At 40.5% G+C, this 26790-nt stretch overlaps 1 protein-coding gene across 1 annotated transcript in view; it reads left to right on the top strand.

Annotated features, from left to right (window-relative positions):
* Positions 1 to 26790, top strand: part of Sptbn1 (spectrin beta, non-erythrocytic 1) — a 204036-nt gene that overhangs the window by 54332 nt on the left and 122914 nt on the right. The window contains exon 2 of the mRNA XM_008823012.3: positions 10402 to 10596. Within this exon, the coding sequence (XP_008821234.1) occupies positions 10449 to 10596 (148 nt within the window). The 5' untranslated portion in view covers positions 10402 to 10448. The remainder of the gene's footprint in view (positions 1 to 10401; positions 10597 to 26790) is intronic.

Below are 26790 nucleotides of genomic sequence, written 5' to 3'. Positions count from 1 at the left end.
AGCACCCAGGAGGCAGAGGCAGGCAGATCTCTGTGAGTTTAAGGCCAGTCTTGAGTTCCAGGCCAGCAGGGGCTACAGGGAGACCTTGTCTCAGAAAGGGCAATAAATAAATAAATAAATAAATAAATAAATAAATAAATAAATAAATAAAAATAAAAGACTAGAACTTAGCAAAATTACATTTAAAATTTAGATAGTATCACCTATGTAGGCAGAGAAAAGAAAATTAAAAATTTTAATGTTCAGGGGCCTGGAGAGGTGGCTCAGCAGTTAAGAGCACTGGGTGCTCTTGCAGAGGACCTGGGTTCAGTTCCCAGCACCCACGTGATGGCTAACAGCCATCTGTAACTCCAGATCCAGGGAATCTGATGCCCTCTCCTGTCCTCTGAGGCATTGCACGACATGGATGCACTTAACATACATGCAGGCAATACACTCATACACATAAAATAAAATAAATTTTAAAAATTTAATGTTCAAACAGTAAATGAAGATAATTTACACTTAATATATCAAGATTTTTCATTTAAGAGATAATAAATGCATGTATAAATTTCACTGTTCCTTGTTCAGTGAAGGAAAGACAGAAGGAAGACTCTCATTCTCCTCAGCCACCTATGTTATATATATTTTAAGCTCTTGAACCATGATGGCAAGGTCTTTCTGGGTACACTGTTTTAACATAAAAGTAACAAAGGACACTGTATTTCTCACTACTAACATCTGTTTAAAGGAATTTATTTTGTAGTAAGGGTAGTTTTGCTCCTTCAGAGAACAGAGCCTAGTTGAATTTGCCTGTTCTCTCAAACTGTATTGTTATAAAGCTAGATCTAGTTATCTCTGAATGTGGGGAACAAAAGGTGCTTAAAACAGGTGCTTTAGTTTGGATATCCTAGGCAGAAGATGGTCAGCTCTTCAGCGCGCCCCATAGTGGATACTTCAGCTTTGAGGGGAGAGGCCCACTGTGAGTTTTTGCATCAGACTGTAAATAGGACCTGTGGTATGTGAAATCTAGTCTTTGGACACAAAGTTATATGTTCCTCATCTTCTCAGGCCTTCTTTCAAGTTTTAATTTTTTTAGTGGAGATGGATGTTTTCTTTTTAGCTTTTCATTATCCAGGAGGGTTTTTGTTTTTTTGACATTTTTTTCCATTATTGCCTACCTGTGACTTTTTAAAATATTTTTTTTATGTGTCTGAGTGTACTGCCTGCATATATATAAGTGCACCCGTATCACACAGTGCCTTTGAAGGTAAGAAGAGGGCATCAAATTCCCCTGGAACTGCAATTACAGACAGTTACTGCCATGTGGGTGCTAGTAATCGAACCCATTTTCTCTGCAAGAGCAGCCAGTGCTCTTAACTGCTGAGCCATCTCTCCAGCCCCTATCTATGACATCTGAACAGCATACATGTACCTAAAATATCTGCTTACTTTTTAGAAAGAAGTTCTGCTGATTTGGTTTTGTTTTTGTTTTTGTTTTGTTTTGTTTTGTTTTGAGACAGGGTCTCACTGTGTAGCCCTGGCTGGGCCTGGAACTTACTATGTAAGACCAGGCTGGGCTCAAACTCACAAAGATCTACCTGCTTCTGCTTCCTGAAGGCGAGGATTAATAAGGATGACATGTACCACCAGGCTTGGCAGAAAGAGGTTTTTTTTTTTTTTTAATTTTTTTTCATATTTTATTTATTATTTTTATTTTGTGTGTATGCTTATATTGCCTGTGTATAGGTAAGTGCACCCATGTCATACAATACCTGCAGAGGACAGAAGAGGCTGTGGGATCCTCTGGAACTGGAATCACGGGGACAGTTGTTAGCTGCCATGTGGGTGCTGGGATTAGAACCCGGGTCTTCTGCAAGAACAACCTGTGTTCTTAACCACTGAGCCATCTCTCCAGCCCCAGAAAGAGGTTTTTTTAAAAACACTATTCCCCAAATGAATTTTCAGTCCTTTGGGAGAAAAAATCATTCCTATTTTGAATGTATGTGCTGGAAGACATGGCCAGGCTAGATGCAGCAAATGGCAGTAATTAGACTTTGATGAGGGCTAATCTGCACCCTTGTTTTTTTAAGAGCCTTGAGTCTTAGGTATTTCTCTGAAATGGATAGCTAGTAAAGGTTTTTGCCTCAGAAAAAAAAGCTAAATTGTTCATTTAAAGCCTAGGCTTTGAATTCTTTCACTGATGCTTGGTTCAGACCCTCTTGGCTTCCTCCTGCCCTTTCTGTGCCATCACTAGCAAAGGTTTATTCATCCATTCAGTCTTTATTAGCAAAATTAATAGGGGCTGATAATAACATAGACCTCAAAAAGTTGTTGAGTAGGACAGTGTGAGAAAGCATGGAAGGCACAAGAGTCCATGTAAAGTAAGGGCTCAGATGTTCTTAATTGTGTGTTTAGACCTATCAACTTTGTATTAAAGATGAGAGTGCATTGTTCTGACTCTGAACTCAGTAGTGATAATGGTATTATGATAAAAATACCATCATTATGTGACTTGGTCATCCAGGTGTTTAATTGTACAAGATTTGGAATAATGCAGTGGTAAAATAATACTAAGCAAATGCTGTTATCAAAACAGAATTCATATGTCAATAAAACTATTTCATAATGTTAACAATCTACCAAGAAGATAAAATAGTTACTATATATGCTCATAAAAATATGAAAACCATACTGGGAGATTTAATAAATCATTGATAAATAGACAAAAGTTAAGAGTTACAGCTATAGGGCCTGGAGAGTTAAGAACACTGGTTGTTCTTGCAGAAGACCCGGGTTTGAATTCCAGCACCCACATGGCAGCTAATAACTGTCCGTAAGTCCAGTCCCACAAGGGGATCCAACAAGCCTCTTCTGACCTCCGCGGGTATTATATGACACGGGTGCACTTACCTACATGCAGGCAATACATGCATACACATTTAAAAAAAAAGTTTGGGGGAGAGATGGCTCAGTGGTTAAGAACACTAACTGTTCTTGCGGAAGACCTGGGTTCGAATCCCAGCACTCACGTGGGAACTAACAACTGTCCGTAACTCCAATTCTAGGGGATCCAAAGGCCTTTTCTGTCCTCCGCGGTCATTACACGACATGGGTGCACTTACCTACATGCAGGCAATACACTCATATGCGTAAAATAAAAATAATATGTTTTAAAAAGTTAAAAAAAAAAGAGCTACAGCTATAGTGTCTCCCTTTATTAGGCTTAAGGTTTTTTTTTTCCCTGATTTTATGAGCTTTAGCTGTAATCTCTACAGCAGTTTTGTGTTTTAATTTTTGTTCACATTTTTTATTTGTGTGTGTGCACACCATAGTGTGCATATAGAACTCAGAAGGTAGATAGGCACTTTAAACTTTGAACTGTTCTCAAGACCTAGTGGCAAAGAACTTGGATGGTTACCCATGTCACACCTAGAATAGCATTGACTTTCCTCATTGAAAGGCTTGCAGAATCAGTTCTCTCCTTCCACTTTGTGGGACCCAGAGATTAAACTCAGGTTGCCAGGATTAGTAGTAAGTATTTTAACCCTCTGAGCCACCTCTCTGGCCTCTGTGCTTTTTTATACAATGCGTTCTTATAAAGCTGGAAGTAATGATTGTTTTAAAAGGGCATGCTGATCTCATAAAGGACATAATATGCTCCTGACTTTGAGAAACATTTTTAACTCTATGTCTTTGTATTTGTGTGCAGGGAACTCTGAGTGGAGGATCAGGGCATTATCCCACTCAGGAGCCTAGAATTTGGGTATCAGGGACATTTCTTTTCTTCCATATACTCCATATCTCCAAAGACATTATCATCAAACAGATCAGTTTGCAGGATAGGGGAGTCTTGGGTCCTTTGGGGGCACTAATTCTATGAAGCTAAGTAACCTGAGTTGGTAAGCTGGGTTTATACCTCACAGCAGTTTGTTGAGCATTCCTCTGCATTGGTGAGTTTCCACTTGTTGAAGAATGTCTCAGCAGGCTCAGGATGGGCAGGGTGTTACTTTCCTGATTTCTGGCAACTGAATATTTGAGGAGGTTGATGTGAAACTCTCATAGGTCTGTTACTGGGAAACTCTCAAATGTGCAGTTTGGTGTCTTCAAAGTCCTGAACAGGACTTATTTTTTATTCTTAATGTTTTAAAAGATAGCATATTAATACCCAATGTATACTTTTACATGTCTTCTATGAGTAAAATGGGAGAGTTTAGGGGGTGTTTGTAGAACGTTTGGGTCTGTAAATTCTGTCAGAGTAATTCCTAGCCTCTTTTCCTCTTGAAAGATGGACAAATATTGGTCCCCTTGTTCATTTTACTTAAATTCTTTTGAGCTTTTAATCAGGATTGAATTTTTAAAGCGTGTACCTATGTGTAGTGCCAGTGAAAAATTCCATGTATTCTCTTTGTTCTGTGAAATCTCACTAGTTCAATTAAAAAAAGAAATTCTTGTCACAGGTAAAGATTAAATTAAAAAGGAAAGCCCAGGCCAGGCGTGGTGGTGCATGCCTTTAGTCCCAGCACTCGGGAAGCAGAGGCAGGCGTATCTCTGTGAGTTCAAGACCAGCCTGGTCTACATACTGAGTTCTAGGCCAGCTGGGGCTACAAGGAGACCCTGTCTCAAAAAGACCAGAAGAAAAGAAAAAGGAAAGCCCAGGTTTTGATAGTGGTTGAAGCAGTTTAAGTGTGTGCTCACATTCATTAGCATCCTCTTAAAAAAATCACTTTGTTGAGAGCAGAGCGACCACTGAATTACTGTACTTAGCTGTCCGTGGGCTGCTGCTCTGCCTTAGGGTGGGAAAAAAATCAGTTCCATGGAGGCATGGCTCCAGGACATTCTTTAGAGTAACAGGAGGGGGCGCTCAAAGGAAGCCTAAGGATGAATTTAGGTTTCTTTGGGAAAACAAAATCCCTTTGGGTAGGTATGCAGTTGCCTGTGGGGCCCTGAAAATAAACGTGGCACGTTGGGAAGTAACAGGATAGATAAAAGGTTTTCTCTTGGGATGCATCAGGTATTGACTTTAAAATTTTTCACCAACAGAGAGAACTCATCAAATCCTTCAAAAACCTGGAATGGTCATCATTTAGTTTCTTTACTAATGATTATGACCTGTGGTAGGCCATGCCTAAATTCTAGGAACTTCTTTGCTTCATTGGGCTAAGCTATAGTTAACTCACCAATTTTTAGGTTTGGTTTACTGATTTGAAGAAATATAAAATTAGTGTGTATTTATTGAAGTAAACTATGAAACATATTTGAAATTTCCTTGTAATCTTCTGAGAAATTCTAATTCATAAGATATGGGATTAGAGACAAGTAATTTGAAAAGGAGAGCTCTTCACCTAAAAAAGTTATTTATTTTCATTTCTATTCGTACACACCTAGTGTGCGTGAGAGGAGAAGGCAGGTAGTCACCTTTTCTTTTTAAAACAGGGTCTCACTATGTCACCCTGGCTGGCCTGGAACTTGCTAGGTAGACCAGGTTGACCTCACACTCACAGAGATCTACCTCTGTCTCCCAAGTGCTAGATTTAAGGCATGTCCCACTACCACTCAGCTTGGCAAGTAGGCACTTTAAATGACCTTCTCAAAACCTAGTCACAAAGAACTTCAACATTACTCATGTCACACATAGGATAGTATTGACTTTACTCATTGAAGGGTTATTGCATGAGTCCCTATTCTGGTTATCAAGTAAGGTAAACTTCTAGGCCCTCTATGAACTTCAAGAGGTGCTGAAGGGGGAGTGTCTTGTCTTGTGCTAACCTTATACAGTCCTCTTGAGCTTTCCTATTAGCTAAGTTCCAAAACGGCCAAGACTGCCTTCTCTTTGTTCATCTTGCCTTAGTTTAAGAAGTGCAGATTATTTCAGCTGCCCTAGGGATACTTTGCTTTTAGCACTGATGTGTCTTAGTTTGTTTCTTCATTGCTCTGACAAAACACTCTGACCAATACCAACTTGGGGAGGAAAGGGTTTATTCAGCATACATCTCCCAGGTCACAGTTCATCAAGAAGCCCAAGGTAGGAACTCAGGACAGGAACCTGGAAGCAGGAGCTGGAGCACAGGCCATGGAGGAACGCTGCTTACTGGCTTGCTTCCCTGGCCCCTGCTCAGCTTGCTCTCTTATACAACATAGGCCCACCTGCCCAAGGGTGGCACCACTCACAGTGGGCTGGGTCCTCCCACATCACTCAACAATCAAGAAAATACCTCACAGACATGGCCACAGGCCAGTCCAATGGAGGCAATTCCCCAACTGAGGCTCCCTCAACCCAGGTGTGTCAAGTTGACACTAAAGCTGTCCAGAACACCTAGGGATACTTGGTTTTTAGCACTGATGTCTTTGGAGAGATGGAGAGTATGGAAGAAGAAAAGTATTCCTGATACCCAAATTCTAGGCTCTTAGGTGGGACAACTGAATTAAATTAATACTAATAATGTCAGCATATCTTCTGTACATGGACTAGTAGGTATTTTTGCTTCCCATTCATCTCTTTAAAGAACAGTAATGGTGTATTTAAAAACCATCATTAATTAAGCCGGGCGTGGCGGCACATGCCTTTAATCCCAGCACTCGGGAGGCAGAGGCAGGCGGATCTCTGTGAGGTCAAGGCCATCCTGGTCTACATAGTGAGTTCCAGGACTGCTGGAGCTACAGGGAGACCCCGTCTCAAAAAGGCCAAAAAAAAAAAAAAAAATCAATAATGAAGAACACTCAGGAGCCTTTGATCTCAGCATTCGGGAGGCAGAGGCAGGGGGATCTTTGTGAAATTGGGGCCAGTCTGGTCTACATAGCAAGTTCCAGGCCAGCCAGGGCTACATATTGACAGCCAGGGACGCATAATGAGACCCTGTCTCAAATGAAAAAAATAAAATAAAAAATAAAAAAACACCACCACCACTGATGAAAGAATGTACCTAAATTCTTAGAATGATTTATATATTGAATTGTCACACTGTACACTATCCATTTGTATAATTGAAAAAGATTTAACACTTGCTTATTGGGAAACTTATGGAAGGCAGCTCAGTGGTATGGAGAGATACAGTCACAGGTAGGGGTCAGGGAAGGGCTGAAGATAGAATTCAGGCCCCTCTTAAGGACTCTGGTGCCCACAGTGTAGCTTATTCATATCGGTCAGTAGGTGGCACCAAATAGCCAGAACATGTCTGGTGAGAGGCATACCCTGCTTAGGTTTCACCGTGGATGGAGTAAATAGATTTTTCTGAACTTTTAACGAGCTCTGAGGGATTAATAGCACTGTCACATTTCTGTTTACTAGAGAGAGAATTCATCCAAGACTGAATTTTATGTCTTTGATGTTGTCGTAGTCATGCAAATTAACCATCTCAAAGATCAAATGGCCTCAGTTACTGATCCTCCATCTCTTCCTCCCTCCTGGTCTTTCTTGGAGTTATGCAGCTATGAGGCCATTCAATAGAATTTAATTGGTTATTTTTTAAGTTTTTATGAGATCTTATGAATATATTTCTAGTATAGCTGTTAAAAATTAATATACTAGACCAGGAGTGGTGGTGCATGCCTTTTATCCCAGCACCTGGGAGGCAGAGGCAGGTTCAAGGCCAGCCTGGTCTACATAGTGAGTTCTAGGACAGCACAGGCTCCAGGGAGACCCTGTTTCAAAAAGACCAAAAAAAAAAAAATTAATATACCAATACATTTGTATTATTGGCTTGGTTGCGTCTTGATTCACTCCCATTCATGAATTTTCTGTTTGAGCACTGATGGTTGAAATGTTGTGGGTTTCTTGTCAGTGGACTTTGCTTTTTTTCCTGAAGAGCGTATGGGTATGTTGATGTTTTCACAGGTAGGTTGTAAGAAAACAGTAATGGTACAAGAGGAAGCAGTTGTATATGCCACCAATGATACCATTTATGTGGTAGTTGATTTGTTTCAGCATTGTTTATTTACCCTGGAACCCTAGCTGTATATAACCTTGCAGTTATGTGCTAGAACTGAAGAAAAGCTACATAGGAAGCACAGTGAGAGAAACTTTTCTTTTTAGCATAGTGGCTTTATTTTCTTTGTATGGTGGTATACTTGGAGGGGGGAATCATCTCCTGAGTGCTCTTGTGTTGCTGTGTGGTGATCTGGCTTTATTAGCACACAAACTCTAGTGATGAGTTCTGCTGACTGGTCCATGTGCACATAGCAAGTGAGCATCCAGGTACAAAAAAAAACTTATACTAATTTTTTGAACTTCAGGGTGAAGGGGCGAATAAAAAGAGAGAGGGAGAGAAGATAACCAACATCATTTCCTTGGGATGTCTTCCTACCACTGAGAGAGGAATCATCTTCATCCTCAACCCCTTCTTATGTTTTGCAGTTAACTTACTTAGATAGCTTTGTATGCATGACTGAGCTTTATTCCCTGTAGTGAAATTTAACAGATACAGGAATTTAACCACACCAATAGGAATCAAACACAGAGCCTAGCTAATGCCTTAGGTCTAGCCAGATCTTCATTAGGTCCTGTCAGGCTCCCCCACCCCTATACTACTACATTCACATCTTACTAGCTTCTAAGACCAAACCACTACCATCTCTAGAGTAGCTTCCTACCAGCTCTTGCCTCTATTTTGCCTCCTAGAATCTGTTTTCCACATGGCACCAAGAATAATTCTTTTTTTTTTTTTTTTTTTGGTCTTTTTGAGACAGGGTCTCTCTGTAGCCCCAGCTGTCCTGAAACTCACTATGTAGACCAGGTTGGCCTTGAACTCACAGAGATCCGCCTGCCTCTGCCTCCTGAGTGCTGGGATTAAAGGTGTGCGCCATCACGCCTTGCCAAGAATAATTCTTTAGACGCACACATCCAGCAGTGTTAGATGCTGGCTTAGAGGTCACTATCCTGGACTCAGAGCCCTCCTGGCCTAGCTGCCTGCCTCCCAGGCTTTGTCTTCTTGCCTTGCCCCAGCACACCAGACTCCAGCTATAATGAGCATGCTGTGATGTTTCCTGTTCTGCCATGATCTTTATCTTTTTGACACTGAGATGTTTCAGTGCTTACTCAGAGGGTCTTTCACTCCCCACCAGTCTGAAACAGCCACTCTCCAACTCCTCTGCTTCAGTTTTCTTCTTAAAGTCTCTTGTCTTTTGCTGTGTGCTTTTGTCTAGCGCCTTCTGTTAGGACATAAGCTTTATTTATCTCATTAATTGTTATCCCTGCAATTGGGAGCAGGGCTGAGGCTATAGTAAATCCTCAGTATAATTGGGTTCAGCAAGTGAGTAGCTCTGTTGAACAGAGAAGCTATATTTATAAAGCTAAACATGTTTTTCTTAATTCATTGTGATCAAGTGAAGACATCAGTAGACCAAATTTATTTCATATTTATCCTTAAAAAAAAATATCATGACCTTTAGTGGGTACCTAAGGAGTATTGGTCATAGAATTTGTAATATCAGTGATATAACAATTGTGTTACTTATTCTTTCCTAAGCATGAATACTGTCCTTAGTGCTGTGTGTGTGTGTGTGTGTGTGTGTGTGTGTGTGTGTGTGTATGTGTCTGTGTCTGTGTCTGTGTGTATGCTTACATCTTGATCTTAGGCATCAAGATCTTAGGCATTTAATATGTAAATAAAATGTTTAGACTGTTTTCTTACATAACTATTTAGAGAAACTAGAAGATGATCGTTTATGGTGATAGCCAATAAAACTAAGTTCATCCAAAAAGACCCAAGTAGATGTTGATATAGCCTTGATCAGACTTTAAACCTGCAGTTTAAACATTCGAAAGAAGATGCTGGGCTGGTCGTGAACCCCTTTAATCCCAGCACTCAGGAGGCAGAGGCAGGTTGAGGCCAGCCTGGTCTACAGAATGCTTTCTAGGCCAATTGGAGCTAGAGGGAAACCCTGTCTTAAAAAAGGGGGGGGGGGACTGGAGAGATGGCTCAGAGGTTAAGAGCACTGACTGCTCTTGCAGAGGACCTAGGTTTGATTCTCAGTACCCACATGGCAGCTACGAACCGTCCTTAACTCCAGTTCCAGGGGAATTCGGTGCCCTCTTCTGACCTCTGTGGCATTGCATGACATGGGTGCACTCACATACATGCAGGCAATACACTCATACACATAAAATAATAAATAAAATATTTAAAAGAAAAAGAAGGAAGAGCCATTGGTTTGGCATCTGGCATCCATTATCTCATTCAATCTTCTTAGCAACCTGTAAAGCTATCTTCCCACTTTACCATTGGGAAGACTGTAAAGTAGGTTGACCAAGGTCATATGCCTGATAGGAAGCAGGGCTGAGAAGTCAAAACTAGTTTGACTCTAGAAGGCTAATCTGGACAAGCACCAAGTGTCTTATTTCCTATTGACTTTCATCCATCATGTGTTGTGGAGCCTGTATACTTTGGGCACCTAAATCTTTTTTTCCCTTTTTTCTCACAGACCTCTAAGAAGGAACTGATGTGGAAAAGCACCTGAGACAGTTCAAGATGACAACCACAGTGGCCACAGACTATGACAACATTGAGATCCAACAGCAGTACAGCGATGTCAACAACCGCTGGGATGTGGATGACTGGGACAATGAAAACAGCTCTGCACGGCTCTTTGAGCGCTCCCGCATCAAGGCTCTGGCAGGTCAGTCTCCGTCTGTCACAGGATGCTGTATGGGCACCTTTAAAATATCTACCTTTCTGTTATGACTGTCTTGTTTGAAGATCATCCTTCCCCTACTTAGATGTATCCTATGAGAGTTAGCTGACCCTTCTGTAAGATAGTTCTATTTGGAGAGCCTTCATTCCTGATGGCCAAAAATAATTCAGAACATAGTGATTTTTACAGCAATTCAGAAAGAACTGCGAAGAGTTTGTAAAGATCATTTTATTTCTGACACGTTTCATTTTGAAATAGTAAGGTATACTATACTTTATACACAGAAATATCCAAACTAACCTGTGTACTTAGTGCCTGTGACTTTATTAGCTCATCTGAGGTATACAAAGTTGGCTGGTATTACATGCAAATACTTTAAGTTGTAGCTTAATGTAGTGAAGGGCATATTTAATATTGTTCACAAGGAAGTTTCCCATTGACACATTAACTTAGTGGGGACATGTCCTTATTGTATGATTGCTTATTCCCTTGATGCTACTGCTGAATACCTAAAACATTACAATGGCCCTAATCAAGTGAGCAGTATGCTGCCTTGAAATTGCTTTGAAAATCAGGGAAAGGGTCTATTACTCTGAAAACTGAGCAGTACCAAATACCTATAAAACAAGAATCAAAGTAGAGTGTATTTCAGGTCCTGACTCTGTACTTTGACATTTCAGAGGAGGTTGCTTCTAAGTAAGAAAAGCAGGTTATTTTTCCCCTTAGGGCCTTTAATTGTGATAAAAGTCATGACAGGAGCAGGTAAGTCCATTGTAAAACATGTTCACTTTTTTGGAACATGAAGCGTGTACCATTTTTAAGAAAAAGGAAGTGGTTAAAGTGGTTAACATAATAGAGAATTTATTGGTCAAATAGTAGACAGAGTTAGCATTTAAATAAGGCTTCTTCTGGACTTAAATGATAGAATCAGATCCAGTTATTCTTCCCCAGTTTTTTAATTGAATTTTGTACTTTTTTGGGGGGGGGGTCTTTTTGAGACAGGGTCTCCCTGTAGCCCCAGCTGTCCTGGAACTTTCTATGTAGACCAGGCTGGCCTTAAACTCACAGAGATCTGCCTGCCTTTGCCTCCCAAGTGCTGGGATTAAAGGCGTGCACCACCACGCCCAGCCTAAATATTTTATTATTTTTATTTTATGTGTATGAGTGTATTGCCTGCATGTATGTGAGTGGACCTGTGTCGTGCAATGCTGCAGAGGTCAGAAGAGGGCTTCAGATTTCCCTGGAATTGGAGTTAAGGACAGTTTGTAGCCGCCATGTGGGTGCTGGGAATCGAACCTGCGTCCTCTGCAAGAGCAGTCAGTGCTCTTAACCACTGAGCCATCTCTCCAGCCCCCGAATTTGTAAATTTTATACAACATATTTTGATCAAATTTAGATCCCCTCTCCCACCTTCACTCCTTTCACTTACCCCACCTAATTTTATGTATTCTAATATAGATGACTGATTGATTGATAGATGATGATAGATGATAGATAGATAGATAGAAGATAGATAGATAGATAGATAGATAGATAGATAGATAGATAGATAGATAGATAGATAGATAGATAGATAGATAGATAGATAGATAGATAGATAGATAGATAGATGCCTCTATAGACTGAAACTTGTGTTCCCCAAATGCCCTTCACTGTGGGTCTATCCACTGGAGGCTGGTTAACCTGTCAAGAGTCTCACCCTTAAATAAGACTGACTCCCTCTCCCAGCAGCCATTGATTGCCAATAGTTCTCAGGTGGAGTTGAGGTTTCTTACCCATGTCCCCACATCTATCTGACATGGTTTTGTCTGATTTGAGCTTACATGGGACTGTGCATGCTGTCACCATTGCTGTGAGTGCATATGAGTAACTGACAAGCTGTCTACAAAACATTCCTTGTGGTCATCTACCCCCTCAGCTCTTAAGACTCTTTTTGCGCCCTCTTCTACAATGATCCCTGAGCCTTGGGAGGCAGAAATCTGATATAGGTGTCCTATTTAGGGATAAACTCTCTGCAGCCTCTTATTCTCTACACATTGGCCAGTTTTTTATTTGCTATGCAGGCTCTATTCACTAGCAAACTCTCCCAAAGTAGTTGTCCCAAGTCCCAGAAAGCTAGTAGAAAAGAACATCTGAATTGCCATGGTCCTGATATCAGTTTACTGGCCTGATTGATCATGACTTGGGTTGGAGAATAGGACACTCCAACTAACTTCATCTAAGCAAGGTGCACCCCTAGAGGGAGAGTTTGGTTATTCCCACCCAAATAGCTGCGCTGGAAATTTGGAATGTAACAGGAAGAAGGGAATGAATGTTGGAGATGTAGCAAACTAGATATCTAACCTAGGAAAGTTATTCAACTCCCTTATGATGATTCATATCTTTGAGTAGTGGTTTAAAGATCGTGTGTGTGTGTGTGTGTGTGTATGTGTGTGTGTGTGTGTGTGTGGTGTATGGATGTTTATGGATATGGGAGGTTAGTGTCTGGTATCTTCCTCTATCACTTTCCACCATACTCTTGAGAAAGTGTCTCTCATCAAACCTAGAGCTCATGAGTTGGCTAGACTGGCTGGTCAGTAAGCCCCTGGGATTCTTTCTCTCTCTCTCTCTCTCTCTCTCTCTCTCTCTCTCTCTCTCTCTGTGTGTGTGTGTGTGTGTGTGTGTAGGATCACAGGCATGTGCTGCACATCTGGCATTTGATGTAGGTGCTGGAATATGAAATCAAGTCATGTTTTCATAGGAAGCACTTTACTCACTGAGTCGTCTCCCCAGCCTGTGAAGATCTTTCTTGATCTTGCCTGAATGCATGACTCATCGTAGGATCATTTACTCTAGAATCAGCACTTTATTTTCTAACTCATTCATTAACATGAAACCTTATAGAAATCATGACCATGGTATGTGCTACTGAATTAATTAGTGCTTTAACCTCTTCATTTTCATGAGTCTTCATTCAAGCCTGAAGATCAACATGCTGGTGGTGGTATCTTGATCATGAGCTTCATGTTCTGGTTCCAGGATAACCTATGTTGTCTCCTTTTAAGGACATTTTATGTGAAAAATATAGAGCAACTCCTTGGGGTTTTTTTTCCCTGTCTTTTTGGGTGTGTATGTGATGTGCATGCATGTATGTGCATGTTTACATGTGTGTGGGCATGTGCACATGTACACATATGTGTGAAGACCTGAAGTTGACATCTGGTATCTTCCTCAGTCACTCTCTGCTTGCTTTATTGAGGCAGAGTCTCTTTTTAACCTAGAGTTCACCAATTCCAGCTAGCCAACTTGCCCTCAGGATCCCATCTCTGCCTCTAGAATGCTGGGGTTATAGGTAGCCTCCATGTTACCTGGAGTTTTACATGGATGCTAGAGATTCAAGCTCTAGTCTTCACACCTGTGCTGCAAGCATTTTATCTAGTGTGTCATCTCCTCAACCTTGTTATTTTGTTTTGTTTTTCCTAACTGGTCTTTCTACAGATTTAGAGACAAGACCCTTTTGTATTGATCATTGTCCTAACCTAAGGCAGTTGATTCTAGGTCCCAGAATAGATGTATTACAGTAATATTAGCAAGTGCTTAATATTGTGCTTACTGTGCTCCAGGTACTGTTCTAAATCCATTGCATATATTAATAGTTAATCCCAAGCTAGGCCAGGGTAGCACATGTCAATACTCTCAGCACTTGGGAGGTTGAAGCAGGAAGATTTTGATTTTGGGCCCACCTGAGCAACATATAGAGACTTTGTCTCAAAACAGTGAAAAAGAAAAGAAACTAGCTAATTCCATAATCCTATGAGGGAGGCTATTATCATCTATAAAGATAGACGTGGAAGTGGAAGCACAGAAGGATTAAATGCTTACCCACACTGCTGGCACAACAACCTGATGACCAACAAGCACAGAGAGCTATACTCTGCCACCTGCAGCACGTGCCTGGAGCACCTGGCAAGATTGAAAACAGCAACTTTTTCTCAAAGTAAAAAAAAAGCTTCCTCCTCAAACAAGCTGGGCAAAGAGGGAATCTTGACTCCGTAGCCCAAGCTGGCCTCAAATTCTCAGTTATCCTACCTCACCTTCCTGAAGTGCTGGGATTGCAGATGTTAGCCACCGTGCCCAGCAAAACTTATATTTCAGGTAAATAATTAGACTTAATATTGACTGTTGCCACATACTCAGAATTTTTATTTATATCCAAAATTTTATCTCAGCATGTTGTCAGCATGAAAAAATTTTAATACAATTTTACAGTTTTATACTATATTAAGTCTTTGAAATACACATCTTTTTACATATGAGAAACTGGTAAGAATCATATTATGTGAAAATTTGAATGTAGAGTTAAATGTGGTGGATATTTCCCCTTCACATGGTACTGCTGTTTAGAGTTCAGAAGGAAGATAAGAACATTCTTCAGCCCTGTTGAGTGGCAAAGAGATTGTGGCATGCGGGTTCAGCCTTCAGGCAGTTCACTGTGAAGTTTTATGTCTTGTGTAAATTATTTCCCTGAATCCCATGATGGCATGCCCACATTCCTGACCCCTGACCAACTTGCCTCAGTACTGTGGAACATGTGGTGATTCAGAATAAGTTGACAACTTGAGACCAGCATTTTCTTTGAAATAAAAATAAAACATAAAACTTTAATCTTTAAGAAGTGTCAGAGGGGCACTAGGGATGTAATTCAGTGGTAGAGTTCTTGCCTAACAAGGCCCTGGGTTTAAATCCCAATAGTGAAGGAAAAACCAAATGAAAATGTCAGAGGTTAAATACTTTTGTTTTACAAATGGTGTTTGCAATTGTGGCTTATATTTTGTAGAATGAACACAAACTAGAAAAGGCGAGAAAAATTCTTTAAAATGTACAACATATTTAATTTGAAAAATACTGAGAATTAACATTTTATCAACACTCAACAGTGAAGAATTTGAGATAGTGTAAAAACCAACATAGTTACTGATTATTTCTAAGTAAATTTTTTATATTTGGAATTTTACCTGAAAAATATGAGCTCCTAGTAAAACTTTTTTTTGATACATGCAATGTAACAACAAAAGTAGCTCCTCTACCATCATTTTTTGGTTTGTCTGCTTTGAGACAGGGTCTCACTGTGTAGCCCAAGCTGACCTTGAACTCAGTCCTCTTCTACCTCTTGAGTACTGAGTACTGGTACTACAGGCAAAAGCCTGACTCGATAACATCTTCTGGGGTACCATTCAATTTAATTTTCTAATTTGTAGAGAAAATTAATGGTAGGTAGATGTTAAATGGTTTTCTCAATTACATTCTGATTTTTGATACCAAGTCTATTATAAAAGATAGCTTTATTATTAAACTATAAATTTGTCAGTAATTTTGATGTGATTCACATGTACTGGTAATTCAGAACAAAGTAGTCAGGTAGTAAGGAAGCTAAACATTTTTGTCTACTGGTCTGCTTCTCTGAAAAGAATCCTGCATTCATAATTCTTTTTAGATAGTCATTTCTGGTTGCACAGAATAGAGATACATGTTTTCTCAATTAAAAAAAAAAATTTAAATTTTAATTTTATGTGTATGCCTGTATTGCCTGCATGTAGGTAAGTTCACCTGTGCCATGCAATGCCTGTGGAGGACAGAAGAGCCTGTTGGATCCCCTAGTACTAGAGTTACAGACAGTTGTTAGCTGCCATGTGGGTGCTGGAATTTGAACTTGAGTCTTATGCAAGAGCAGCCAATGCTCTTAACTGTTGAGTCATCTCTCCAGTCCTGATTTTTTTTTTAAGGCAAGGTCTCGTTATCTAGCTCAGGCTGGCCTCAAACTCAATATATATATATATATATGTATGTATGCTGGGGATGTAGTTTTATTTGTTCAAAAAGCACTTGCTTAATATCCCCAAGGCCCTGGGTTTCATCCCCGACACTACAATTAAAAAAGACATGTATATAGTAGAGTGTGGTAGAAATACCGGGAGGGTAAGAGGAATTATCACAAAGTTTTATTTCCAAAGTTTCAGGTAAATGAGACTCATAAAGCTAAGTGCTGTCCACTGTAGGATGACAGTGTCTCCCTTATTCAGACCTCATTCATTGGCACTCTCAGCTTTGGCATAGTAACTGTTTCTTCATGACTTAGTTCATGCTTGACTTTGGTATGTTGTAGTTTCAACTCTATTTCTTACCACCCTTTTATTTTTTGACCTCGGTGCTAAATGATATTAATGACAACATCTTGGGGATTTTTAAGTGTAAATTTCTTTAAGGATATAGTATTGGAGTTCTGATTGGCCTATATAACATTTTTTTGCTAGGAGGAAACTTAACAAATGATTACTTAAAAGAGGTATCGTGGGGCCAGTGAAGTGGCTCAATGGGCAAAAGCACTTGCTGCCAAGTGTGATGAACTGACTCCCACAAATTGTCCTGTTACCTCCAACACCTTGCTATGGCACTTGATAATAAATAAATATAATACAAAATAAAATAAAGGTGGTATCCCTAAGTATTGACAAACCAGAAAAAGACATTCATAGAAAACTTACCAGTGCCACCCAGCCATCTTTAGCCCACACAGCATATGGCTGGAGGCAGGAGGTATGGTTGGCATGTCTAGTGCAGAAGAATTGTAGTGTGGTAGGGAAAGGCTCTTTATATTAATTAGCCTTTTTAAAAAGATTATTCTGTATTGATCAAGGAAAGAGCCAAACAACCAATCTGAGGAAGGAACTAGGTACAACTTGGCCTGTACGAGAAGAGAAAGTAAGGCCTACCATCTCAAGAGTCTTGCTTTTAGCCTCCTTCTGTGAATAATTTTTGTTTCTGTCCCCTGTTGGGATCTTCCAGATGGTAGGAAACCTGGATGCCATCTGCTGGGCTTCAAAGCCTATCCCATCCCTTTTGCCAGTTTTCAAATTTCACGTGGAAACATTGGGGCTGTTTGGGAGTGAGGCAGTCATTTGCTAGGCTTTTGACCTTTGAACGATGATATGGCATAAGGAGGGGTAAGAATATACCAGCTTCCCCTAGAGGCTTATGAAGCTGTTCTTTCCAAAAGACAGTGCCTACTAAGAAGAAGAAAATAAATAACAAAGGGTATTCCCAAAACATACTCAGCTAGATGGATGCTCTTGATTCAGCAATAATGACATTTTATAAAATGGTAAGGTAGTAGTCACCCTTAATATTGTAATGGATACCTCCCTTTAAGATTCTTAAAATTAACAGAGGAACAAACATTAGAATTTCAGTCCTTTAGAATAAGCCTCTGTTGAGATGTTTAGTTTGCACCTCAGTTAATATACATGGTGATTTTGTGATTATAAATACAATCTATCCCTTGCTTGCTTCTTTGGAACCTTAAGGGCCAAGCACTGTTTCTGTAGTGCCCAGTACTAGAACACTCTGCTCTGGCTTTTTTAGAAGAAGAGTGACATAAAATCCAGTGTGCTCCTTAACCAGAAATAACCTATATTGTAGAACTAGACCATACATAAGATAAGCAGTGGAACCAGGCTTTTGCAGTACACACCTGTAATCCCAGCACTTTTAGGGTAGAGGCTGGAGGATTGCTGCATATATGAAGCCAGCCTGGGCTTCATAGTAAATACCAGGCCAACCAGGGCTAAATAGAAAGCCCCCATCTTAAAAAAAATAAAATAAAAAAATAGGGCTGGAGAGATGGCTCAGCAGTGATGGCAGAGTGATGGCTGCCCTTGGGGATTTGGTTCCAGGCACACACATGGCTGCTAACTGTCTATAACTCCAGTTCCAGGGGCTCCTCCACCCTCTTCTGGCTTCTACCAGCATCTCATGACATGGGTGCACTTACATACATGCAGGCAAAACACTCATACACATAAAATAAAAATAATCAAAACACAGTTTTGTTTTGTTTTGTTTTGTTTTGTTTTAAAAAGCCAAAATAACCCAGTACTTGGGAGGCAGAGGCAGGTGAATCTTTGTGAGCTTGAGACCAGCTTGGTCCCATAGTAAGTTCTAGGCCAGCTGGGGCTACAGAAAGACCCTGTCTCAAAAAAAGACTTAAAAAAAATCCAAAATCAAGTCTATCCATCCTCTGGTTGGTAAATATATTTACTTCTTTCCCATAAGTTAATGTTCAAGGGAATTTGCTAAGCTATTAAATTTGACTTCTTTGCTGAAAGCCTGTGAATTTTCAGAAGTCTAAAATAGTGACATAATCAGGTGCTGGATACATGGATTTGGGTGAATCTGGTAGGAATTTTGCCATCCAGGTCTAATTTCTGCAGACTCCTTCGATTTCTTGAGTTTGTATGTGAAGTGCTTTGTTAGCTACAAGATTATTCAGGCAATTTAAGGAACAGATGGGGTGAAGTCAGAGAGATGTTGGGCCCTTTGTCTGGTCTCAAACTCTCCCTGAATTCCATGTTACCCACTGGCTTATTCTGTAATCTTTAGAAAACCTAGTGCTCCCCACCGTCTCCAGCCGGCCCTAGTCCCAGGAAGGAGCCATTTTCCTGTGTGGCTCACGCTGAATTTTTTTCTTCTAGAAACTTCTTTGGCCCCTGTTAATCTGTATCCTGTACCCTATGCATTAGTTTAAGGTGTATGCCCAAGGCAGTTGGTTTCCATATATTCTCTCTAGTTGGTTATCCCCTTGAAGACAGTCTTGCTTTCAGCACCCTGTAGTACCTCATAGACGTTTAAATATGGTTAGTTATCGAACAGTTGGCAAACTGAAACTCATTCCTGGTCAGAGCTGCAAATTATCTAAGTTAAACTGTCCCCTAACTTTCATGTTACCTATTGAAGAGCTAATTGTATATCTGAGAACTTAATATTAAAATGAATTATAAAATAATTTCATTGTACATTATGAATGCACTCATTGAAAAGAAGCTAAACATGCAGAAGTGGACCATGAGTGTTCTCTTCCTCAAATCCTTTCCCACCCCACTCAGTGAAGATAATTCTTTCAAAAGTTGAACTCTGAGCCAGGAGTGGTGGCGCACACCTTTAATCCCAGCACTAGGGAGGCAGAGGCAGGCGGATCTCTGTGAGTTCAAGGCCAGCCTGGTCTCCATAGCGAGTTCCAGGACAGCTGGGGCTACAGGGAGACCCTGTCTCAAAAACACCAAAAAAAAAAGAAAAAAAAAAAAGTTGAACTCTGGAGGCTGAGGCAGGAGGACTCAGCAAGTTCAAAGGCAGTCTGGCAGCCTTCATAGTGAGTTCCAGGCTAGCTCAGACCACCTACTAAGACCCCTTCTCAAAAAGATCAACATTTTCTCCCCCAAAACTCCACACAAATATTTCTATGCACTTTAAAATTTTTTTTTTCCCCCCCCCCCCCCCCCCCCCCCCCCGTAAGATTAAAGAGAGTAAGTACTAAATGTTTGTATCCTGCTTCTTAGGTTGCAACCCTAGCCTCCAATATGATGGTGTTAGGAGATGATTAAATTGTGAGGGAGAACACCTCAAAGATGGGATTTGTGTCCTGAGGCAAGAGATAGCCTTTCTCTGCTCTTTGAGAGGCTGTCTGCACACTAGCCCATGATTTCTCTCTTAGAACACCCCATTGTAACAATGATGTAGGGCATTTAGTAACTATAGTGGCCAAGCATGGCAAGGAATGGAATGTCGCCAATGTATTTATACCTAGAATATCACCATTTTGCTACAGCAGCCAAAGGCCATTGATCTGTCCCTCAGGCTAGCTGTCATTGTTGTTTAACTGCTGTGTAAATTAAGCCTTTTTTTCTGTGGCTGACAAGAAAAACAATCTAGTAACTTTCCAAGCCCACAGTACTAACAGTGTATCATTTATCCAGATTGGCCCGGTGGTTGGTCCTTTTTTCTCTAGTCAAGAACATATATTATTGGACAGTTGCATGTTTCCAGAAACTGTTTTTGTACTGATTTTGGAGAAATGTTTACAGACCAAATAAGTTAGCCCTTTATATGTTGGCTGTGAACACACCCAGGTTTATATCCAGAACTGGTTGCTCTGCTGGAGATTAGTGTGTGCTTCCAGGTTCTGTTAAGCCCCTAAGCACACCTTCCACACAACTGTGCTCCATCTCCAAACATCTAAGGAAGGCCAGTGTTGGTGTGGATGCTTGTAAATAATGCAGATGGTATTCAAGACTGCCTCAAGAAATACAGGATGGAGGGGAGGCAGGGCTGGAGGATGCACCTGATACTAATGTGAAACCTAAAACCCTAACACAGAATTAACAGGTGTGCAGCTTTCTTTGTGCATTTAATCAGCTGTAATCTTTAGGCATTCCCATGTATGGGTGCTTTTTAACTCCCCCTCCATTTAGGAAGCCATCTTGATTGGCACTCTCAAACCAAGTTTTATGATGGTGATGCTTCTGCTCTGTAAGCCAAATGGAGGATTTTAGAGTGATCATGATTTAGTAATTGAGTCACAATTTTGAAAGAATTTTTTTTTACCACATTAACAGGAAGAAATACATTTTATATTGGTAACCTCATTGATACTCATTTTGCAGGTGTATTTGTGTGTGTGTGTGTGTGTGTGTGTGTGTACACACACATTTCATGAAGTAGTGCTTCCTTGTATTTCATGAAATGTGATATTTTGTTTTGCTTTTTAAAATGCTAGTATTGGTCAGATAATTAGATGTGATTATTAATGTCTTTGGCATACCCTGTTCTAACAGGTACATTTCAAAGTACAGCTAAGTGGTCTCTGCTTGTAAGCTTTGTGAATCAGAATGTTATTTTAGTCATTTATTAGTGAATGAATATAATACTCGGTATCTACTTTGTGCCAGGTTAGTATTAGAAATACAGAAACAGGTGATAAAAACAAGTGTGCATGGTTAGCAGAGGAGTTTATCTCTTCTCACAAAGGAGAGGCCGTATCAGTAAGTGGAAGGGAATTTTAGGCTGGGGAGGTAAATGGGAGCCACATGTACAAGGAGTGGACCTAAAGGCCTTGAATGCCTTACCAAGAAGCTTAGTTCTTACCCTACAGAGGCTGGTTTGGAAAATTCAGTTCAGGAGAATTTTTATTTTCAAATAGAAGTGTTCATTACTTCAGTGTGTAGAAGTGCAGACTTGGCACTGATCTAGCTGTAACAGAGGGGCCTTCCTGAGAGTCTTAGCTCCAAACATCCTGAGACCCCCCCCCAATGAGTTAACCTGAGAAACACTGTGTAGACCATGGGATAGTAGGATCTGACATTTGTCTTAGGATGACATAGAGAGGAGAGAAGCCTAAGGGAAGGGCAATATTTAGGAAATTGTGTTCTTTAGGGGAGATGGGTCCTGTACCCGGGGAACTAAGCTAATGAGCTGTGGACAGCTGAGCAACAGAAGAGGAAGATAGGAGTTTGGTTCGGGTTACAAGAAGCCTTTGCATGGCACATGTTTGGAGCACGTGAGGGTTTTGTGAGGTATTGGGATAAAAAGACCAGCAAAGCAGGCTACTGTTTGGATTTCTGTATTTATTGCTCTATTGTGTAGATTCTGATTTTAGAATTGTATCATGTTTTCCTCAGCTCACATTTGTCTATACTCAGTATGGCTGTGCAGATGCTCTTTGAAGGTCCTCTTAGGGCCAGAGTTTCCAGACCCTCCTGGGTTAGGCAGGTATCAGAGACTGTCCATATCAGGTCTGATGCAGAGGAAAGGGGGAATGGCCTCAGTCTTGTGGTCCCATATTACATCTCTATCCTGACACTTACTGGCAGTGAGGCAGTAAGTTTCTCCTAAGATGAGAATACTATCTTGAGGGATTATTTTGAAAACTTGTAACAACAAGAAAGGTGCCTAGCTCGGTGTCTGCACACAGTAGATATGTATGAAAGATGTTAACATATCACATTTCATCTTGAAAATCTTTTGCAGGGAGAGCACCTCTCTCCTCTCTCCCTTCTCGGGGAGGCATATTACATATTTGAGGATATCATATTGATGCAAGATGGCAAGGTTAGAAGTTAGGGTCGCCTGGAGTTCCCATGGCCCAAAGACACTGGTAACCCGTGACCCTGTTTGCTGTGATATTCACAGGGCATTTGTGACTCTGCATCCTCATCTCAGGAAGTGAAAAGCACTGAAAAAAATTGTTTTTGGTTTGGGGTTGTTTGTTTTGTACTAGGGATTAAACCTGGGGTCTTGCACATGTTAGGCAGGGGCTTTACCACTGAGAACTATTCTACTGAGTTATATCCCAGTCCTGTGACTTTGTTTTTTAATATTAAAAAAAATCAACATGGGCCAGGTGTGGTGGCACACGCCTTTAATCCCAGCACTTGGGAGGCAGAGGCAGGCGGATCTCTGTGAGTTCGAGGCCAGCCTGGTCTACATAGTGAGTTCCAGGACAGCTGGGGCTACAGGGAGACCCTTTCTCAAAAAGACCCCCCCGCAAAAAAATCAACATGATCTTCATATTTGTGTCCTCTCTGATTAGAATTCTCTATTTTGGATTTGCACATCCTACCTAAAATGATTCTGCATGCTCCTAAATTCATTGGGAGAATGATTTAAGGAAAAAGTGAAAAAAAATTTTGATTTTTTTTTCCCCACTCCTCCCCCCAACGAAATAACTGAGGTTTGGGGGAAGACTACATACTCAGTGTAGAAAAACGGGCTCAATCCTCTGAAAGGGGTTGGCCCTTTGTGGGGGTAATTCAGCTTTAGTGTTCTGTTCCTCTTTGTTGAAACAGCTGTAGTTTGGTATCAGGGGATAATAAAAAAGGAATATGACTAGATTTCCAGGAGGATTATTTATAATACTTAAAATTTGTGGATCACTTTCATCTCAGAGAACACTGTAGAATATTACTGTAATCCGAATAGCAGTCTTTGATAGGGGGCATTATTCTCCATTTTACAGATTCCAATCTGAGATTTCCTGAATCAGGTTATTTGCCCCAGCCTGTGTTAGTGGCCATATAAATCACAAGCTAATTGAAAGCCTGTGCTGCTTTTGACTAGCCTTTTCCAGCCCTCTTGTAACTTGACTTCCTTCATATTAGTATTTTGTAGATCTCTGAAAACCCTTTAATTCACAAGGAGAAAAATCTTGTATCTCTCTCTGCAATGACTTCATTTTAGAGCAGTATGAGTAAGACTTTGAGATAACTTGAGTCTCATTTGTGACATTTGTGGTGGTTGAGCTTACTGAAACCTTTCCCAAGAGAGCCAAGCATTACCTGTATTCTATAGGAGGGTTTTGAGTCGAGAATTACAATAGTGTGTTTTCTTTTTGTTTCTGCCCATCAAGCACAGAAGCATGATCAGTTTTAAAAGGGGTCCTAAGGGACCAGGTACTTTAAAATATTTTATTTATTATTTTTACTTTATGAGTATATTGCCTGTATGTAGGTAAGTGTACCTGTGTCGTACAATGCCCATGGAGGACAGAAGAGGCCGTTGGATTCCCCTGGAACTGGAGTTACGGACAGTTGTTAGCTGCCATGTGGGTGCTGGGATTTGAACCCGGTCTTCTGCAAGAACAACCAGTGTTCTTAACCTCTGAGCCATCCCTACAGCCCCGGCACCTGTTACTTTAAAAAGCAGCAAACATTTATTATGCTAAATAGTATACTAAAATATATGACAGTATGAATTATAAGATAGGAAGGGCTGGTGGTGTAGGTTAATGGTTCAAGGCCCTGGATGTTAACTCCAGCATTGGGGGCTGGGGGGGGGTGGCAATTTGGTGATACAAGATATCCTGGGGAGTTAGAGAGCTGACATTGTTTTGTTTCCAAGGTGAGTCTGGGCCTCTTTTCCCAGTGGCTTCTGTGTACCTGGTGACAAGCAGATAGTGTGTTGGTATAGGAGGATAGCAACCTTTGTCCTTCATGGGGAGGCAAGAAATAATAAATGCTCTATGATTCTTACTCAAGTCCCAATCTCATGTCATTTTTTTGTTAATGGTTTATGGTTTGATGAGTCAGAAATGGAGGCTCTTGTAGAGTGTTATTAACAAGAACTCGTGTAACTTTGATTATAATCACTTCAAATTATAGACCTCTTTCCTGTGTAATGATTTTTGACATTTTCCCTCCCATAATCTTTAATAGGCCAACTACAAGTACAATTTTTTTGATCAATATGAATCTTGGCCTGTTGCTTCATAAGCCTTTAATACCCTGAAATTATCCCTAACAGCAAACCATGTATAAGGCCATGTGGACAGGATATCGGCATTTTTTTTTAATCTCAGTGGGCAAGTCTTAGTATTTCAGTGTAGTTGATGATGGGGTATCAGGAAATCTTCAGAGTAAGGAAAACTGATCTAACATCTGCTGAGATAATCCCATACACATTCAAGTGTTCTTGTTTATGCATTTATACCCCTAAATTATTAAATGCATATATGTTTGCTTCAGTATGATATGTTGCTACTATGTTCGAAATATCAGTTGGTTTTGTGTTTTGAACATCAATCTCAAAGATACTGCTTGGAAAATAAAGATTTTGAACAGTTTCTCAAAGGTTGGCATTGTGGAGATCATAAGGCATGCCACTAGCTCTGACTGGTGAGGGGGGTTACTCACAGTAATACACAGAACTGTGAGGCTTGGAGGCAATTTGGAGTCAACAACTAATTTATAAGGGCCTTTTGTTATAAAAACAAGAGCTGGCAGGATGTCCGGTCAAGTTCTTATTTCTTAAGCTGACTGCTTTGATAATATTTTGTTGGCGTTCCATAGTCATTAATGTGGACTTTGTGGTTCTAGATCTATTGTCTTCCCCTGCCTGCAGTGTGTAGCTCCTCAGATTTTATTGAAACTTAAAACATTAACCATTTGAAGTGTACATTTCATCAGTGTTAACTATATGCACTCTGCTGTGTTACAGATGTCTGGAATTTTTTAAAACTTTTGAAACTGAAAGTCTAACCCAGTAGACCAACATTCCCCATTTCCCCTCTTCCCAGTTCCCAGCATCTCCATTCTACTTTCTGTTTCTATGAGTCTGACTATTCTAGATGGTTCCTGTTGTTGGAACAGTATTTGTCTGATTTTTGACTGTCTTCTTGCACTTAGCATGATGCCCTCAAGACTCATCTATGTTGTAGCATGTGACAAGATTGTATTTTTTTAAGGCAAAATAATGTTCTAGTGTATGTATGTATATCTCATTTTCTGTTTTGTGTGTGAGTATGGGTATGCGTGCACATGTGTGTGTAGGTGTGTGGAGGGCAGAGGTCAGCTTTGAGTGTTGTTCTGTGGGTGCAATCCACCTTCTTTTTTGAGACAGAGTCTCTCACTGGTCTGGAACTTGCTGATTAGGCTAGGCTGGGCTGGCTGGCCAGTGAGCCTTAAGGATCTGCTTGTCTCCATCTTCCCAGTACTAGGATTACAAGCACTCACCACCCTGGCTTGGCTTTTCAGTGTAGTTCTAGGGAAGGTACTTTGAGTCCCCATGCTTGCATGGTAGGCACTTTACTGACTGAGCTCTCTCTCCAGTCCTCACTTTATTCATTCATCTATTGATTGATACTGGGATTGCCCCCACCTCTTGGCTGCTTTGAATAATGCACAACAACAGGGATGTATAAATATCTCTTTTGAGATTCTGTTTTATTACCCAGAAAGTGGGATTTCTGGACCATATAGTGGCTCTAGTTTTAGTTTTCTTGAAGAACTTCTACAGCGTTTCACAGAGTTGGTAACATTTACATACCTCCAGCAGTTTACATGGGTTCATTCCTCTACATCCTTTACTGGAACTTTTATAAGATGATTTAATAGTAGTGTGGGGCTGGAATTTAGTTCAATTTAGTTCAGTAGAGTGCTTCCCTATCATGCACAAAGCCCTGGTTTTGATCCCCAGTGCTGCATAAACTGGGAATGACTGTCCATGCCTATAATCCTAGCACTTTGGAGGTGAAAGCAGGAGGATCAGAACTTCTACATCATCCTTGGCTATATAGTGAGCTTAAGGCAGCCTGGGCTACGTGAGATCCTGTCAAGAAAGAGAATAGTGGAGAAAAGGTTTCATTGTAATCTCAAATTTGTGTTTTCTAGGTAGATAATAATTTAAGTTGATAATTTCCCTCAGGACTTCACAAGAATAATATAAAGGTCAATACAGAAAACTTGAGCAAAAGGGTCTTTGAACAGTAGTAGAGTCTATAAAGGACCCATGTACTTAGTTCTGGGCTAGGTCAAGAGAATGCCCAAGAGGATGAGTTGGAAAATGCCAGTGCCATAGTCTGGGCTTCCTGTCTCTTTG

The sequence above is a fragment of the Nannospalax galili genome, unplaced genomic scaffold, assembly GCF_000622305.1.
Source record: "Nannospalax galili isolate Female #2095 unplaced genomic scaffold, S.galili_v1.0 scaffold286, whole genome shotgun sequence".
NCBI lineage: Eukaryota > Metazoa > Chordata > Mammalia > Rodentia > Spalacidae > Nannospalax > Nannospalax galili.
The sequence above is the reverse complement of the archived record's forward strand: the minus strand, read 5'-3'. Positions and strand labels throughout refer to the sequence as shown.